Source organism: Chaetodon auriga, chromosome 23 (genome assembly GCF_051107435.1).
Source record: "Chaetodon auriga isolate fChaAug3 chromosome 23, fChaAug3.hap1, whole genome shotgun sequence".
NCBI lineage: Eukaryota > Metazoa > Chordata > Actinopteri > Chaetodontiformes > Chaetodontidae > Chaetodon > Chaetodon auriga.
The window spans coordinates 4,714,384-4,733,494 of NC_135096.1; the positions used below are offsets into that span (position 1 = coordinate 4,714,384).

The 19,111-nt window shown below is 43.5% G+C and overlaps 1 protein-coding gene across 1 annotated transcript; it reads left to right on the plus strand.

Moving 5' to 3' along the window:
- Positions 1-2,835: 2,835 nt before the first annotated feature.
- On the plus strand, positions 2,836-9,843 carry LOC143316076 (NLR family CARD domain-containing protein 3-like). Its single transcript, XM_076723791.1, has 10 exons — positions 2,836-2,924; positions 3,032-3,114; positions 3,561-3,678; positions 4,847-4,925; positions 5,084-5,288; positions 5,443-7,249; positions 7,335-7,508; positions 7,947-8,120; positions 9,063-9,109; positions 9,281-9,843. Exons 1-10 carry the CDS (start codon positions 2,836-2,838, stop codon positions 9,841-9,843), a joined length of 3,339 nt encoding a protein of 1,112 aa, XP_076579906.1.
- The last annotated feature ends 9,268 nt before the right edge of the window (positions 9,844-19,111 follow it).

The following is a 19,111-nucleotide window of genomic DNA, read 5'->3' on the forward strand; positions in this document are numbered from 1 at the left end:
TACTGAAACACCGACTCTAACCCTGCATGTGAATCAGGAGTTTGCGTCTCGTCGGTGTACTTTGCGCTCAGTTTTGTTGTGTGTACACTGTGGAGTTTTGTTGCGCTCATCGATTAGCGAATGGCTCCTTCCACCTTTTGCTTTTGTGACGTGCTACAAGTTTCCCAGCAGAGCGACGCCCTCATTGAAATCCACTGAAAACTGATCGGTTCACATGTAAAAAAGGATTCAGTTTCATTGTTCTTTAAATCCATTTTGTCTCTGAATGTAAGGGAACATTTGTGCCTCATAAAGGCACAACATGGCGTGTGGCTCCAGCTGTAGCTCATTGGCTAACAGTTCAGCACCTTTGCAGCAGGTGCATTGTTGTACCTGGATATAAAGGTTCTTTTTATCACTCGGGGTGCAGAAATGTTCTTTCAGAGGTAACAGACAAGAAAGAGCAAAGATGTCTCATCATCCTGAGTCATTAACACAGAAATGAATTCCAGTGGAAGACACAATGGCGCTAACATGCTTCCTTCCTGACAACACTGGACAAAAGTCCAATCTGACGGCCACAAGTGTGTTTTATGAGAACCCAAATCTCACAAACCTGTACACTTCAATCACTTATAGAGTCACAGTAAAGCAGCATTTTAGCCAAGTCTCCTAAGAGGAGAGGGTCTTTTCCAGCTGTTCATTGCTTTGTTTATCTTTGGTTCATATCATGAAGTCCATTGACTCCATCTGACGTCTGCAGCTCCGTTCCTTTTGCTGCTAAAAAGCTAAAATAACCCACTGACCGACTCTGTCATGTCGTCTGATTGCGATCATCAGCAGAAGCAGCCGGACCAGCTGTCTTTGCAGCTGAAGTGTCCCAAACCAACGAAGCAGCTTCAAACAGACCTGCAAATTCGGGCTTGTCAGCCAGTTTGATCACTTTTGTTGGTGTAAACCGGTTTCTCCAGTTGGATGACTGTTTAAAGTTTACTTTCACTTTCTGCCTTCGGTGTGTCGCAGTTTGTTTTCTCCTCTGAAGCTCCAGCTGAAGGTAAAGTAACTCGTTTCAGGTGTTTTTTAGTCAAGCTGTCGTTAGCTTAGCTTCAGCACAAATGGCATCGATCTGCAGCTCCGTCCATCGTTTCTCCAAACTCTGAGTTTAATTGTGAACTCTGGACGAAGGAGGTGAAAGCAGCTCCGTTAAAATCATCGGCCATGTTGTGTGGATGTTTGTGAGTGTAAACGCTGGAATAAGAGCAGAAGCAGAGCGAGTTGATCCTCAATAGTTGATGTGGAGACAGCAGGAAGGAGCATTCAGAGGGCTGTGAGGAGCTGAAACCTTTTATTTCTCAATTCAATCTGGAACTGTGTCACTAAATAAGCTGTCAGAGCTCTGAACTCTCCTCCAACAGCAACGAGTGTCGCTGCTTTTTCTCACTTTGTGCTTCAATGTGATCAAGAATCAAATCAAAGATTCCTCTTTTAATATGACCTGAGAGGGCTTGATTGAGACAGGCTTTTATTTTGAAAGGATCTCTCAGTGGTGGAAAGAAACTAATTTACTCAAGTACTGCAGTTAAGTACAGTCTAGATGTACTTGTATTTTGTTTGATTATTTTTACTCCATAAATATTTGACTTTTACTTCTTTTTGTGACTTTTCAAATTAAGACTTTAAATCAATACAAATGATCAGTCCGTTAAACTTCCTAAAATCGATAAAACAGTTAAAAGTTGCTCCACGTCGACCAACTCCAACATTAAAGTACTCGTTACCCATCAGTGATACAATAATCCAGTAATCTAACTGTTCAAGGAGCCGTTCTGATGGACTTTGTTCTCACAGGTGAAATCTAATATTTGTTGCTGTCACATTAGTTTGTGTGAAGTGAAGCTTCGTTTTTGATCTCAGTTTAATCATCGTGCTGCCTCTGTTGACTTTGGCTCCTTATCAGGGTTCAACGTTCAGCTTCATTGTCTTTAGAACAGGATTGACCAATGAAATGCAGTTACAGCTCCTCCACACTGAACACACAGAACACGGATACAAATATATTCAAAGATTTGACATGAGAATAAAACACTGAAACAGAGCAAAGTTTCGAAAAATATCACAAAAGAAATAAAAAGGAAAACTACATTAGATTTACAGGATGATACAGTACATATATATACATACACATATACACAGATAATCATGTACTGTGTGCAGTATGAGTGTAATATACAAGTTATACTGCAAAACCTGAGACAGTGAGAATGAGGGCAGTGCAAAGGTGATGGTGGTTTTGTGCAAAAGAAGAACAACAGCAGAATAATTCAATGTAAAATCCACGAATGCAGTAAAATGTAAAGAACAATTCTCAATGTGAAACCTGTCGAACGTGTCGAGCTGAGGTCCATCACAATCATCTGGAGACAATTTGTCACAGTCGGTCCACTTTTACGTCACGACCACTTTGTTAATATCGAGGATCGTTCAGCCGTAAAGAAACTTTCAGTCATGTTGAATTTACTGAATATTCCACAAACTGAAGCTTCCTGTCAGATTCAGTCAGTGTGTGTCAGTGGATGTCAACAGTCGTCCAGGCATCAAGTGTGTGTTCACTTCACTGCAGCTTCATGGCGCCATCTAGTGGACTGATAGAAGTACAGCAGCTTGGCCTCACACTGCTGTCTGACTGCATTCAGCTGACACCGATATGAAAGACGAGATAACAGCCAATCAGAGGAGGAGCAGCTGATATTTGGACAGGAGAAACCATGAAAGGATGATTTCAGCTGATGTGCACATGAATGATTTGTGTTTCCTCTCCAGATCAAAGTGTGTGTGAGCTGACGTGAGTTCAGCAGCATGAATCGGTGTGAGGACAGAGAGGAGGGAGTCCGTCCCTCTAAAACCAGTCTGTGTGGGGACGATGACGGCCAGACCGAAGCTCAGAGGTGAGCCCAGGATCTCTGACTGTCCAGGACTCGTCTCCATGTCAGAGCACTCGAATCTCTCCACCATCATTATTCACACTCAAAGCTCTGTGTGTGTTGTGTTGAAGGCCAGAGCAGCAGGACCCACCAGACTCTGCTGGACCTGGACCCGAACCTGGACCTGGACCTGGACCTGGACCCGGACCCAGCTGTGTGTCCTTCAAGAGTGACCAGTCAAAGGATGGCCTCTTTAATTTTAAACAGCAACATGTCTCTGACAGACAGTAAGTTGTTCTCAGTATTAAACTCGTGTTGGACAATTTGACCTGAAATGTCCATATGTCCTCCTCATGTTGTCCACTGCTGATGTTTGTGCTCATTAAATCCAGTCTGACCAGTTGTCCTTCTAATGTTCATGTTGTCCTAGAATGATGATGAAGGTTGGAGCTAGATGAGTGTTAAAGGACATTTGTCCAGGCTGTCCCTAAACAGCACTGACATGTCCAAATGTGGACACTGAAAGCTGAGGATAATATGAGGCTTCAGCACAAATCCAGTGGGGACCTTTCAAAGTAGTTTCTCCAGCAGCTTCTGAGTCTGTCAATTTCCATCCCTGGTGATCTTCCTCTGTGTCTGACAGGATCTATGGGAGACCAGCCTCTGCTGGACCTGGACCTGAACCTGGACCTGGACCCAGCTGTGTGTCCTTGGAGAGTGAACGGTCAATGGGTTGCCTCATTGAGTTTAAAGTAGATCGACCGTCTGCTGCAAAGAGGTAAACTGTTGATAACATTAAAATATTACAGATTCTTGTTTGAACTGTTATTTATCAGAGAAGTTTTTGAAACCTGTTTATTTATTTTCAGCATTGTTCTTCTTCTCATTCGTTTGTATCCTCACATGTGGAAGCTGCCCAGTATAACCAGTCTTCAACTCTTGACTCCAGTTGAACATTTCCTCCACACACACCTTCTGACTGATGACTGCATGAGTATAAAACAGTGACTTGATTGAGGCTAACAGATGCTAACGAAGGCTAACCCTGATTCCACTGAGTTCCTCCATCAAATCAACATGTTGTGGTTTTCAGTCATGTGACAACACAAACACAAACATGTCAGTGATAACAGCTGGACTGAGATCAGCTGCTGTGAAACACAGAATGAAGCAACACAGAGAGTCTGAGGAAACACACAGTCTGTTTGTGACTGATGCTGCTGATGGATTCACAAAGTCAAGAACGACACTGACGGCGGCATCATGGCGCCTCACATCAGGCTGGAGTTGTGCCGCTGTGAAGACGTCTGATGCAGAGAAGGGTGTTATGGGTAACTAAAGGCTGCAGGAGCTCAGAGAGGAGACAAAGCTCAAATATGTGTTGTGTGTCAAACAAGTGGACAAGAACAAATACATGTTGTCCAAGAATAAAAGAAAGAGCCAGAACAACTTCTATGAGCAACAGCTGCACCTGTTTCCTTCATGTAGTCCAGAGAAGAACGTTCCAGCTTTCATTTGAAACACAGCTGGATGTGAAATCACCCTCAGCTTCGCTTTGATCCAGTATTCTCTGCTTCTCTCTTTGCTTTTCTCATGTTTCACTCACTTTATTGTGACTCACTGCCAATTTGTGCTGGACAGGTAGCATCCAGTTAGCTTGTGTGAGCTGTGTGATGCTGTCCACAGTATTATAGGGGTCAATGAGAAGTGGAGGGACTCAACCAGACAAGCTGGTGAACCAACACAGTAAAGTGAAAGCTGCACAGAAATGCAGACTGGACTGTTGATTCACGGTGGGATCAGCAGTACGAGCAACACTTTAATGTCAGTGGAAACCATCTGATTCAATGTTGGAATCAACACTTCAGCTCAAAGGACCTTCAGCTGGTGTTTGTCTTTGTGTGGACGGACATGATGTGAGCTAATTTTTCATGATTCCTCCAAAGAGTCCACCAGGAGAGCTCAGAGGTTCCCAGTGGTCAGTCTGCCCAGCAGCATCAAACTCAACTGGACTCCATATTTATGGTCTGTACATGTACAACAGCTGCTTTCACATCTATTCTGTTCACAATAATCTCCATGCTGCACTTTTTAGACCAGTGGACCGTCAGTCTGTCCAACATGGATCTGATGTTTGCTTCCATGATTTCACTTTGTGTCATTCATATCATCTTCTGTTCCAGCTGCTTGAGGAGAACATTGTCTCTTTTGTGAGGAACGAGCTAAAGAAGATCAAGACGGTTCTGAGTCCAGATGACCCAGAATGCTTAGAGAGTCAGGGGGAGGATGAGGAGCAGAGGAGGAGCAGCAGAGAGGCATTTCTGAAGATCACACAGCACTTCCTGAGGAGAATGAAGGAGGAGGAGCTGGCTGAGCGTCTGCAGAGCAGTAAGAGGATTTCTCTAAAGGTTTAACTGCTGGATCAGTGGAACATTCACTGATGTCTCAACAGATGGACCAAAATATGTTCAGACAAGGACATTAAATTCTCATCTGAACTTTATCAATCACTTATTGATTTATTTGTTGTGTCTTCATTCAGAACGTTTTGCTCCAGTTTGTCGACGTAAACTTAAATCTAACCTGAAGGAGACGTTCCAGTGTGTGTTTGAGGGGATCGCTAAAGCAGGAAAGCGGACCCTCCTGAATCAGATCTACGCAGAGCTCTTCATCACAGAGGGAGGGACTGGACAGGTCAATGATGAACATGAGGTCAGACAGATTGAAACAGCATCTAGGAAACCACACAGACCAGAAACCACAATCAGACAAGAAGACATCTTTAAACCCTCACCTGGACGAGATGAACCAATCAGAACAGTGATGACAAAGGGAGTGGCTGGCATTGGGAAGACGGTCTTAACACAGAAGTTCACTCTGGACTGGGCTGAAGACAAAGCCCACCAGGACATACAGTTCATGTTTCCATTCACTTTCAGAGAGCTGAATGTGCTGAGAGAGAAAAAGTTCAGCTTGGTGGAACTTGTTCATCACTTCTTTCCTGAAACCAAAGAAGCAGGAATCTGCAGGTTTGAAGAGTTCAGGGTTTTGTTCATCCTTGACGGTCTGGATGAGTGTCGACTTCCTCTGGACTTCCGCAACAATGAGATCCTGACTGAAGTTACGAAGTCCACCTCAGTGGATGTGCTGCTGACAAACCTCATCAGGAGGAAACTGCTTCCCTCTGCTCGCCTCTGGATAACCACACGACCTGCAGCAGCCAATCAGATCCCTCCTGAGTGTGTTGACATGGTGACAGAGGTCAGAGGGTTCACTGATGAACAGAAGGAGGAGTACTTCAGGAAGAGGTTCAGAGACAAGGAGCAGGCCAACAGAATCATCTCCCACATCAAGACATCACGAAGCCTCCACATCATGTGCCACATCCCGGTCTTCTGCTGGATCACTGCTAAAGTTCTGGAGGATGTGATGAAGACCAGAGAGGAAGGAGAGCTGCCCAAGACCCTGACTCAGATGTACATCCACTTCCTGGTGGTTCAGTCCAAAGTGAAGAACATCAAGTATGATGGAGGAGCTGAGTCAGATTCTCAGTGGACTCCAGAGAGCAGGAAGATGATTGAGTCTCTGGGAAAACTGGCTTTTGAGCAGCTGCAGAAAGGAAACCTGATCTTCTACGAATCAGACCTGACAGAGTGTGGCATCGATATCAGAGCAGCCTCAGTGTACTCAGGAGTGTTCACACAGATCTTCAAAGAGGAGAGAGGACTGTACCAGGACAAGGTGTTCTGCTTCGTCCATCTGAGTGTTCAGGAGTTTCTGGCTGCTCTTCACGTCCATCTGACCTTCATCAAATCTCGAGTCAATCTGCTGTCAGAAGAACAAGCAACCTCCTGGTGGTCTAAAGTCTTTATAGACAGACAACATGAACTAACACAGCTACACCAGAGTGCAGTGGACAAGGCCTTACAGAGTCCAAATGGACACCTGGACTTGTTCCTCCGATTCCTCCTGGGTCTTTCACTGCAGACCAATCAGACTCTCCTACGAGGCCTGCTGACACAGACAGGAAGTGGCTCAAAGTCCAATCAGGTAACAGTTGAGTACATCAAGAAGAAGATTGAAGAGACTTCCTCTCCAGAGCAAAGCATCAATCTGTTCCACTGTCTGAATGAACTGAAGGATCGTTCTCTGGTGGATCAGATCCAACAGTCCTTGAGTTCAGGAAGACTCTCCACAGATGAACTGTCTCCTGCTCAGTGGTCAGCTCTGGTCTTCATCTTACTGTCATCAGAAAAAGATCTGGACGTGTTTGACCTGAAGAAATTCTCTGCTTCAGAGGAGGCTCTTCTGAAGCTGCTGCCAGTGGTCAAAGCCTCCAACAAAGCTCTGTAAGTACAGAGATAGTGAAGTTTATTCATCAATAAATTCTCTGATATCTAACTTACTGTTTGCTTCCTTCCTGTGTCTCTTCAGACTGAGTGGCTGTAACCTCTCAGAGAGAAGCTGTGAAGTTCTGTCCTCAGTCCTCAGATCCCAGTCCTCCAGTCTGAGAGAGCTGGACCTGAGTAACAACAACCTGCAGGATTCAGGAGTGAAGCTGCTGTCTGCTGGACTGGAGAGTCCACACTGTGCACTGGAAACTCTCAGGTCAGATCAAGTTACTGTTTGTTGTCAAAGTGTTGACGTCTTTCATTAACCTCAGAAGTCCACACATTTGACACATACATGCATTGATTGGCAGATTTTTTCTCTCAATGTTCCTTTTATTCATGAAGTCTGGCTGAGATGGAAATCCTCATTTCTGTGTTGTTGTCATGTGATTTTGATTAGTGGACATGGCTTTATTCCTGATTCAGTCATGATTAATTACCACAAAGGTGTCGCTGAGCACCTCAGGAAGTGAAGTGTCGAGTGTGAAGTCGTTGACCTCAAACACAGAAACTGTTGAGAATTATTATGTGTTGTAAATTCTCCCACGTGATGCTGCTCATCCTATCAGAGCTCTGCGTTTTGAGAGCAATGATTTGACGGACACAGCCGGACCCTCAGATGATCTTCCATGTGTGTTGTTCTGTGTGTTTGCAGGCTGTCAGGCTGTCTGATCACAGAGGAAGGCTGTGCTTCTCTGGCCTCAGCTCTGAGATCCAACCCCTCCCATCTGAGAGAGCTGGACCTGAGCTACAATCATCCAGGAGACTCAGGAGTGAAGCTGCTGTCTGCTGGACTGGAGGATCCTCACTGCAGACTGGACCCTCTCAGGTATGAAGAGGCTGCTGCAGCCACAGTCAGTCAGTGTGAAAGAGGAGGGAGAGCTGGAAACATGTTGTCTGTCTTTTTGGTTGATGGTGGATGTGAGTGAGACATGAACAATCACACATGTAGGAAACCTTTGTCCTTTGATCACAACATAAAACACTGGTTGAACATGAAAAGGACATATTTGTGTTGGAGGTCTCAAGGAGAACATCTCCAGGAACAAACATGATAATGACCTGTTGGTCATAATTGATGCAGTTTGGACAGATCTCTGCATGACAACCACAGAACAGAGCAGGACTTTTGAGATGCTTCATTCAAGTGTGTTCCTCAAAATGTTGGACTGTTCCTTCATCAGTGGAGAACAATTGGACTGAACATGGTCTTCACAGCAAACATTGCTTGTAAATATTTCCATGTGCAGACATCAAGTGGCTCTTCTTGTTCTGGTGAACTTCAGGAAGTTTGACATGAAAAGATTTCCACACAACAGAGTCATGATGACTTGTCTCAGATATTGAATTTATTGACAGTATTCATACTTCTAATGAACACATGAAGCATGGTCACATATGGGACATGACGAGGAGAACCGTGTCCAATAATCAATGATTAAAGCTCTGTTGGTTTGTTCAGTGAAGACAAAGTCAGACTGATTATTGATCATCACAGGTGGGAGAGCAAGAGAGCGATCAATGAGTGAAGCAGCTTAGAATAGAAGTCAGCAACAGATTGAAATGAGGAAATGAGCTGATGAAGGCAGATTTAATGATGAGAGAGAATCAGTGTCGCTGTCAGTGTCTGAGCAGAGCTGAAGAGGTTTAGGGGCAGCAGGGAGAAGCAGGCCGGATCAACATGTTGTGTTTGTGTGTATGAGAGTGATGTAACGTCCATGTTTGCATGCTGAAAGAGGAGGTGCTGCTCTGACCCCCCTCCTCCTTTCAGGGTGGAGCCTGCTGGAGTCCGATGGTTGAGACCAGGTCTGAGGAAGTGTAAGTGTGTCTTTAATTTGACTGATGAAAACAAAGCAGAGCACATTCAGCCATCTTCATACTGTGACATCACTCATTCACATCTCTGATGTCATCATCAAACTGTCCATCAATCAACAGATGATGGATCAATAACTGCAGCTGTTTTCTTCTTCTTCTTCTCTCCATCAGATTCCTGTGAACTCAAACTGGACACAAACACAGTGAACAGAAACATCAAACTGTCTGACAACAACAGAACGATGACATATGTGGAGAAGGATCAGTCATATCCTGATCATCCAGACAGGTTTGACTGGTGGCCTCAGCTGCTGTGTGGAACTGGTCTGACTGGTCGCTGTTACTGGGAGGTCGAGTGTAGAGGAAGAGTATCTGTATCAGTGAGTTACAGAAGAATCAGAAGGAAAGGAGACAGTGAAGAGTGTGTGTTTGGATGGAATGATCAGTCCTGGAGACTTTACTGCTCTGATGATGAAGGTTACTCTGTCTGTCACAATAGCCTTATAACACCCATCTTCTCCTCTTCCTCTTCCTCCTCCTCCTCCTCTGTTTCTCACAGAGTAGGAGTGTATGTGGACTGTCCTGCTGGCACTCTGTCCTTCTACAGTGTCTCCTCTGACTCACTGATCCACCTCCACACCTTCAACACCACATTCACTGAACCTCTTTATCCTGGCTTTGGGCTCAGGATCTCGTCCTGGCCTGGTTCCTCAGTGTCTCTGTGTCCTCTGTAGGAGGGAGAGTCTCCTCCTGTTAGAGAAACACTGCTGAACAGATCATTTGAGTCTGTGCAGGATCTCAGTCACATCAGTCTTTCAGGTTATTGGAATAAATTGATCAATGAACTTTGTTGAAAATGATTGAAAAGATTCCTCATTTACTTTGTGAACTTCTTCCACTTCCAGTCCTTTAAAGATGGAAGCTGTGATCATTAAACTGTGGAAACACTGTGGACTTGAACCTTCAGCTGTGCGTTGATTTCAATTCTGGATCTTGTTCCAATCAAAGCTGAATGTTGCTGTGAGTGTTTGTTGTGTCTCTCAGATCAGGACTAGAGGTCCACCGATACGTTTTTTTCAGGGCTGATACAGATTATTAGAAATCAAGGAGACCGATAACTGTTAAAATATCAGATATCATCTTGATTGTTTCACTTCATGTTGTGTTTTCATGGTTCATTTTACTCAACAACATCGAGCTGAACCGAGAATCAAGCGAGCACAAACTAATTCCTGATGGCTGAGAACACTTGAACTGTTTGTTGACGTATTAAGACATGAGGAAGGAGACAGCAACCTTCAAAATCCAAGACAAGTGACCACAGCGAGAGCAGCACAGGTTTCCCTCAACACCAGAGACAACCTGAGGGACGTGGACCTCGTTAGCAGACGTCCACTTCAGACCTAACCTGCCGGTTACATATAGAATGTATCCAACACCTACTCTGCTCTGTCCAGCATTCGTGTTTCATAGGCTGCTCTATTCAAATATGCTGCAATGAAAAAAAGCACAGGACTAATGGATCACACTGACATGGACAGACAGACAGACAGACAGGGACAAAGGTCAAAGCTCGAGGTGTTAAAGGAGTATCTCATTGTTCTTTAGCAGTGGGTCCTAGACTTCAACACAGATAAACTGTTGTGTCTGTAGTCACTTGTCTCCATCTAGTGGACAAACAAGCCATTGCACCCACCTTAGGAAGTAACAACGACCATCAGTCCTACACTTACAAACCATTAAAAAGCAGTGATTTTGACCTCAAATCCAATGGAAATGCAATCAATGGAACCCAACGACTATTGTTAGCAGAAGTAAAGTGTTTTGGGTTTTTTTTTTTTTTATTCTATTCCACAAAGGGCCGAGTGGCCGAAGGTTTTCTTTGGAGCCGAGCAGCAGCACAACAGACTTGACTCATTTCATCAGCTGATCCCAGTCTTCAGACAGCTGATTTGGGACAACGCCTTGAAGTCTTGTTAACATAAGACTGACATAGAAAGGGTTACAAAAAAGTGAAAAACACAAAGGCACTGTCTTTTCTTCAACTCATTTATTTGAGAAACAAAAGGTTTAAACATTGAAAAAGCTACTGCAGGAAAAGGGCAGACATAAAATACTGCATGTGAAACATTCCTTAATGATATATGGATAACTGTAATCACCAGACATGAGGATGAACAAATCATTTAAACAGCTACAAGAACAAACAAACAAATAAATAAATGAAGGAGGAAAAGAATAAATAAATAAGTAAATGCTAAAGACAGAGAGAAAGGGGGGCAGGTGCCACGGAATGCATTTCATTCGAGCAGAGGCTCGTCCAAACTATTCCTTTGTAGCAAAAATGTTTATTTAAAACATGACGGTAAACAACAACACAACAACAAATGAGTGAACAACCAAGCACATTTTATTCTTAAAATGATCAAAATGTGCAGTATATCAAAACATGACATTTCAACTTTTTCTGTCCCAAATATCATTTTAAGAAAATAAAACTGTGGCCTCTGTACAATCAAAAATACAATTTTGGCCTCTGTTTTAAAAATAAACAGTAGTACATGTGAATAAAAATAAAAATGCAATCCAACACATGGGCTTTAAAGAGCTTACTGTGCACACTTATTAGATCACAGGAAACAGTGTGGGACAATAAACAAACTTGAATCATCACGACTGTATGACATCTGTACATCGAATGCTTTGTGACACAAAAGCTCTTTGACATCAACCACATGAGGTCCATCTGTTGTACAAAAAACTTTAAACGCACTGAAATGCTCATCAAGACACACTGTTTGGAGCTCAAATGTAACCAACAGTAACCGCTCATCCTTTCCAACAACATGGTGGATTTTGTGAAAAACTGTGAAAAATCTCACAACAGACTTTTACACAAACGACTAAACCCGATCGATACATATTTCCATGGTGTTTGGCCCATCTAACATTTAATACCTTGGTGTCAGTTGGTACCTGAAGAGAGTCAGCCATCTCTTTGCCCCAGTCCATCACACTTAAAGACAACATTTTACCTGGTCCCATTATCATTCTGTTGGGGTCAAATGTCTGCCAGCTGTAGGCTATTTGACTTTGGTGTTTCTTTGCCAATGTCTTAGTTACATTTTTGAAGCTTTTTAATTATTTTTTAAAGAAATTATGCTTTGCTTCATAGCGCATACACCAGCTTTGCAGAAGCGGTCCAGTTTTAAGGACACTTAATCATTACAATAACACTTTTATTCCAGCGTACCGTTCTCCACCTCAGTCGTGGATTCAGCATTTTGAACCAGGTCTTGGAGCTCGCCTGTCTGTGTGAGGCCACGTATGCTTCATTAGTGCTGCAGCCTCACGACACAGGCTCTCTGTGACTGACCAGTTCTCCTCAATAAAGGGGTCTCCATCAGCTTTTGGACCACCTGTAACAGTGGTGAAACTTGAACCAATGACTGGTTCAAGCATATGGCATTGTGTCCTAGTATTTAAGAAATAAGACTTGGAAACTGCAAGGATGACCCTGCATGCTGCTTTCTCACAAGACAAATAGGAGGCTGATTTTATTCAGTTCAGACAGATTAAACACAAAGCAGAAGAGGAAATACAAAAATATACCAAGACAGGAAATGGCTTTGACCAGACTGCTTATTCATTAGTCTACATATAATTATTCATCATGTCACCACTGAGAATCAAAAAAAAAAAAGAAAAAAAAATCACATACCTGTCAGCGTTTGACTGACGGAGGATCTTCTTTTGTTCCTCTTTGCTTCCTTTTGAACAAACTTCAGTCTCCATGCCAGATTCCCACCCACAGAGATCAGTGAAAAGTGAGCCATGAATCGATTAGACTTTGTTTTTAATGTACTTACAGAGCCAGACTTGCCCCCAGGATCAGCCAGGAATGGGAACAAGGAAATGATGCCCTCTGCGTAGTCCTCTTTGACACGCCTTGAAGGACTTGTCCTAACCAGACAGACACACAAACACTTTACTGTGTGAGATCCAAACTAAAGCATCAATATGGAAATGAAACATTCAGCAGAAGAGTGTTGTACTGGACAGGTCGAGCCAAAGGTTTCTATCAGGTGTGAAAGTGCGTCATTATTATTCCAACAGACCCATGTTCACTTGTCATATGCACAACCAACATTTTCACCATGTCGCGTCGACCATGTCTGGTCGCCTTTAGCGCGTGTAGGGGAGCACAAGGCACGCTGGGAGAAGAGCAAAGTCTGAACTCAAGTGCTCCAGAAACACAGGCTTTGCTTGGACCATTTCCATTTCATCCACCTCCAAAAGAGAAAAGAAAAAGAAAGAAAAAGTCAAAAAAAAACCCCAAAACAAACTGAGCCGACTGAGGATCTGAAAGAGTCGCAGGGATGCACTTGTTGTCCGCCAGCTGCGTGTGTGTCCTCCTCATCGCCGCGCTCCTCCGCCAAGTGAGCGGTTTGGAGACTGTTACAGGCCTGTATGGAGAAACGCTCGAGATCCCGTGAAACATTGGAGCCATAAGAGCAGAAGACAGGGAGAAAATAATCATTTGGGTCCCGTAAGCGTACTGACTATTACACCAGACCACTTATCCGCTTTGACAGCCATTGCTCTTTATTGTTCACTCATTTGTTGTTGTGTTGTTGTTTACCGTCATGTTTTAAAGAAATACTTTTTCTACACTACACTCCTTGAAGTCTTGTTAAAGCTACTGCAGGAAAAGGGCAGACATAAAATACTGCATGTGAAACATTCCTTAATGATATATGGATAACTGTGATCACCAGACATGAGGATGAACAAATCATTTAAACAGCTACAAGAACAAACAAACAAAGGAATAAAAGAATAAATAAATAAGTAAATGCTGAAGACAGAGAGAAAGGGGGGCAGGTGCCACAGAATGCATTTCATTCTATCAGACACACGTCCAAACTATTCCCAAAAAGGGCCGTGTGGCTGCAGGTTTTTTCCTCTGACCGATCAAGAGCACGCAGTCTGACCAATCAGCTGTCTGAAGACTGGGATCAGCTGATGAAATGAGTCAAGTCTGTTGTGCTGCTGCTCAGCTCCAAAGAAAACCTTCGGCCACTCGGCCCTTTGTGGAATACAACAAAAAAAAACAAAACCAAAACACTTTACTTCTGCGAACAATAGTCATTGGGTTCCATTGATTGCATTTCCATTTGATTTGAGGTCAAAATCACTGCTTTTTAATGGTTTGTAAGTGTAGGACTGATGGTCGTTGTTACTTCCTAAGGTGGGTGCAATGGCTGGTTTTGTCCACTAGATGGAGACAAGTGACTACGGACACAACAGTTTATCTGTGTTGAAGTCTTGGACCCACTGCTAAAGAACAATGAGATACTCCTTTAACACCTAGAGCTTTGACCTTTGTCCCTGTCTGTCTGTCTGTCTGTCTGTCTGTCTGTCTGTCTGTCCATGTCAGTGTGATCCATTAGTCCTGTGCTTTTTTCATTGCAGCATATTTGAATAGAGCAGCCTATGAAACACTAATGCTGGACAGAACAGAGTAGGTGTTGGATACATTCTATATGTAACCGGCAGGTTAGGTCTGCCCCACCACCGCTGTATTCTAACAGTAACGTCCCCGCTTCTTCCGGTCACGCACCTGCAGCGAGGCTCCTAATCAGCACCATTAGCGGCACATAAATGCGGGTAGCGGCGCGCCAGCCGATCTCTCTCTCTCTCTCTCTCTCTCTCTCTCTCTCTCTCTCTCTCTCTCTCTCTCTCGCTGTCCGTGTTTGTGTCCACGGTCGGTCAACTTGAGCGTTGATCGGGTGTTGTACAGCCAAGGTAATTTTACTATTGTTGTAGTGTTTCAGTGAGCAACACACAGACAGCAAGATTGTCTAACCTGTGTTTGTGTCTTTGCAGCAGTGACTGCCACTGCTGCTTTGTGCTTGTTGAAACTCACTTGAGTTTTTAATTTCTTTTATTGGGTTTCAGTGCTAAATTTTATTCAGTGATTTTAGTGTATTTATCTTTTATTATTTATATTTTTTAGTATATTCTTAATTCGTTTTACATTTTCCCAAAGATTGTAGCTTGTTTTAGGGTTGTGAGGCTTGTTTTTGTGTAACTACATTTTAAAACTGGCTGATTCATACAGAGGTGGCCTTGTGCTTTACCATGTAAAAGGTGGCTGTGTGATTTCACTTATTTATTCCCTTGTGTGTTCTTTTATATTTTAGTGTGCTTTGTTTGCAGTGTTTTATTTTAATGCCAACCTAAAAGTGTGACACCTTCGTATGTTTCCTTTTTTTTTAGTCAAGCCCTCCACCTTATATTTTTTTTCTAGGTTCTTCTTAGTATGTTTTTAATTATTTAAAAATCACTGAAGCCGAGACACTGAACAATCTTCCTTCAGTTTTATGTTCTTTTGTGTCATATTGTTTGTGATGTTTTGCATCACTGAAGGAGATTAAAAACAAAAGAAAACTCTTTTTATCAACTCAAAACCACGTCTCTGTTAATTCTTTGTGAATCTTACCTGTGTGGTCAAAGTAATAATTAATAACATGATGTATTCCCAGGGTGGCGTTGTCGGGTTGTTAACTCAGTTGATCTCGAGATTAGCCAAGACCTTATTGGGTTGCAAACATATTTGGAAAATTTGTATACAAGTTATAAAATGTTGATGGGATGATGCTGCATGCTACTCTTTTGTCATTCTCTTGCAGACAAACTCCTGGCTGCTCCGGATGTCCTCTGTCCTCGGCTGTCTCGTCCACCCACCCTCCCTTGTCTCCCCAGCCTCCTGTCTGACCCTGCAGCTGGATCTGGACCTGGAACCGAACCTAAAGGTAGTCTTATTCCCATTTGACCTTTGACCTTAACCTGCCTCTGATTCGCCACCTCCCCTCATGTTGCCTCATCCTAACCACTCTGTCTGTGTCTGCCTACCTGTCTGTCTGTCGTCGCCCCCTCCGGTAGCCGCTGAGGGGACCTGCACAGACCACACTTAGGATTTGGCTGTGAAAATGCGCAACGCCTGAGAGTTCAGCTGGAGCGAGAGGAACGAGAATAGAAGATGATTCCCCGAGACGGAACTGACAAACCAATCTGTGTAGATTTCTGATCTTTGTATAGTCTATATAGATTTAAAACAAGAAAAAACAAAAACAGACAAAAGAAAAAAAAAAAAGAACCCTCCACATGGACTCTGCCTTGACGTGGCGTGGAGGCTTGTATGTCTCAGTGGTCATAGGCACTCTCCAGATTGACTCTGCCCAGCAGAGTTTACTCTTGTTTGGTCAGGCAGGAGGAAGCTGTGCAGGATAGAGCCGATCTGGAGAGTCCCTATGATCACTGAGACCAGACTAAAGAGTCCACAACTTACACGATGTTGAAGACATAAAAGAAGGAGGAGAAGAAAAACAAAAACAAGTCAGGGTTATTTGTATAGCCCAAAATCACAATTGACATCACCCCAATGGGCTTTACAGTCTGTACAAAGTGTGACATCCTCTGTCCTTAGACCCAGCAAGCCTGAAGTGGTATTTCATCGAGATTTTATTACTTTGAAATCACAATATCATCTTGACAGTTCATTTAACCTTCGTGAAAAACATTGTGACTTTGAATAAATACGATTCATACAGTTATCACTCATTATTGTTCAATTACACATACAGAGAGGGAGGGAGAAAGAGGGAGATACAGACAGACAGAGAGAGAGAATGACAGAGAGACGCTCAGTCGCAAAAGCAGGATCAGCCAAAAGACTGAGGCTGTAGTTTGGACTGTTGACCAGTAGATGGAGACAAATGATAAGGTAAGATATTTCATTACTTGGTGTGCACTTCGTTTTGGAACCTTTACTGTTATTGTTATTACTTTATTAATATTTACTTTTTAATTCTCCTCATGATCTCCTCATAACAATAATAATAATACGCCATGGCATACACAACTATGCTGTCTAGCAGTTTAGTTTATTCACAAACAACAATAAAAACATGCATTCATCAATAAACAATTTACTCTTACCTACTGTTTCACCTACCTTGGATCCTTTGTCGTCCCTGTGTGAGCAGGGACCTGCTCCAGTGTGCATAAGCAGCTGCACTCACACCTACACAAACACAAACACACATCAACAACACATCAATGGCCTGAAACGTGCACCCCCTAATTCGGGGGCGCTGAACACGCCAGTCTTGGTCCCATGTCCCATGTTGGCTAAGAGGGTGCGTGATCAACAAGTGATGCTGTGTAGGGTGGGCTAAAACTTTCCAGGAGTTGAAAGATGGAAAGGTAAGATGCAGCCCCGTCAGCTCTTCAAAAAGTCGACATTTTAAGCATATTCTGTGTGTCTTAATGCATTTTTATGTGAAATTAGACATTTCAGGCATTTCAAACTGTTGACATCCTCACACAAAATCAGCAGGATAACAGCCACCAAGTTGCGCCGCTATTTATTATAACAGTGGAACAGGCAGAGGAATTAGTGATGTGTTGGTCGGACATTTCGGGTTACAAAACATCATAGGCCACCGCCCAACGCATCTGAAGAGGGTGTGTATGAAAACCAACACACAAGAGGAAAGGGAGCAAGAGGCATCCAGAGCAATTGCCTCCCAGAACTTATTTGCCAGAGAGGGCAGAGTTTGGGACTTCTCAGAGCTCGAGGAGTATTGCAAAGATCCAGCTTCTTGTGTCAGCCTATGCCTTCGCCTTCAGAGTTGAGGATTCATAGTCTGGGATGCTTATTGCAGGGCCTTCCCTGTAACACTGACTGGTGACCCGCCTTTAAAAGACCAATGTACAAAGGCTGGTTTTCTACACTACCGGCCTTACTACCACAAGTGGAGGGATCTCCAACTTCGGCAGTGGAGTCAATACATACTGTGTAAGCATTGTGCATGTCTTGTTAATGGAGGCACCTGTATTGCATCATTTTTCTTCCATGCACACCTTTTCTGAGGTGTGCATGTATATAAATACATACACGCACGCATGCACACACACACACACACACACACACACACATATATATATTTATAGCTGTTATGCTACTCACTCACCTTTTTGTACTCCATCATACAGCTCATTCCATTGACAGGAAAGGCAACCCCACTCATGCAGCCCGAATACAGAAGACACTGGACAAGGAGACAGTCTGGACATCAAACAGACCCACTGTCGATGACCTTGTGAAGGCCGGGGTTCCCCCTTAACAACAAATTGAGGACAACAACCTCCTCATCCGCTCAGTCGCTGAGCAGAATTGGAAGGGCTTGGCCTTTAAGGATTTTCGAGAGGAAAAAGGCAAAGGTACATGCACACATGACTTGCAATCCAATCCCCAATTTTAAGTGAGTGATTACTTCTATGTGCATGTGTTGAGTCGGTGCTCCCAATTATTAAATGTTCATTTATTATTTTGTGTTTATGATGGGCAAACTTAATGTTATGTTATGTTTATTGAGTGTTTGAGTTGATTGAGGACTGATTGATTGCAGCTGTCTGATATCCATTGTGGGCGTGTTTAATAAAAGTCTCGCACCCGCAGCTGAGTTCAGTTGTGTGTAGGTGACCTGGGAAACAGCAGAGCGTCTCCGATTCATTTCTCCTTGTATACGGTGCTTCTTTCTCTAACTTCTGGGTTGACAATGCTGTGCCGCTGTATAGCCCTACTCTGTCAACAGGTTATGGGCCCAGAGTAATCCAGAGACAGTTTAGCGTGTTTCCACCGTGTGTGATGATTAGATGCTGTTAGCACCATGAGCAGAAGAATCGCGGACACAAGCTGCTGGTCTCAGCTCCTATTTGACGGAGATGAAAAGAATTACGAACTATGGGAGAAGAAGTTTTTGGGCCGCCATCGTCTGCAGGGCCTGAAAAACACTGTTTTAAATGACACCGACACGGCAGACGCAGAGGAGCTGCCAGTGGATGCAGCCAAGAATGCCGAGGCTTTGATGACAAAAGTAGCAGATGACAGCCGAGAAGCTCTGAAGATTTTAAGGGACTATTCACAAGGTA

Coding starts and splice junctions, on each gene's coding strand:
- LOC143316076 (XM_076723791.1), top strand. CDS start 2,836: ATGAATCGGTGTGAGGACAGAGAGGAGGGAGTCCGTCCCTCTAAAACC. Junction 3,115..3,560: donor ACCTGGACCCGGACCCAGCT/GTGTGTCCTTCA, acceptor ATGGGAGACCAG/CCTCTGCTGGACCTGGACCT. Junction 7,250..7,334: donor AAAGCCTCCAACAAAGCTCT/GTAAGTACAGAG, acceptor GTGTCTCTTCAG/ACTGAGTGGCTGTAACCTCT.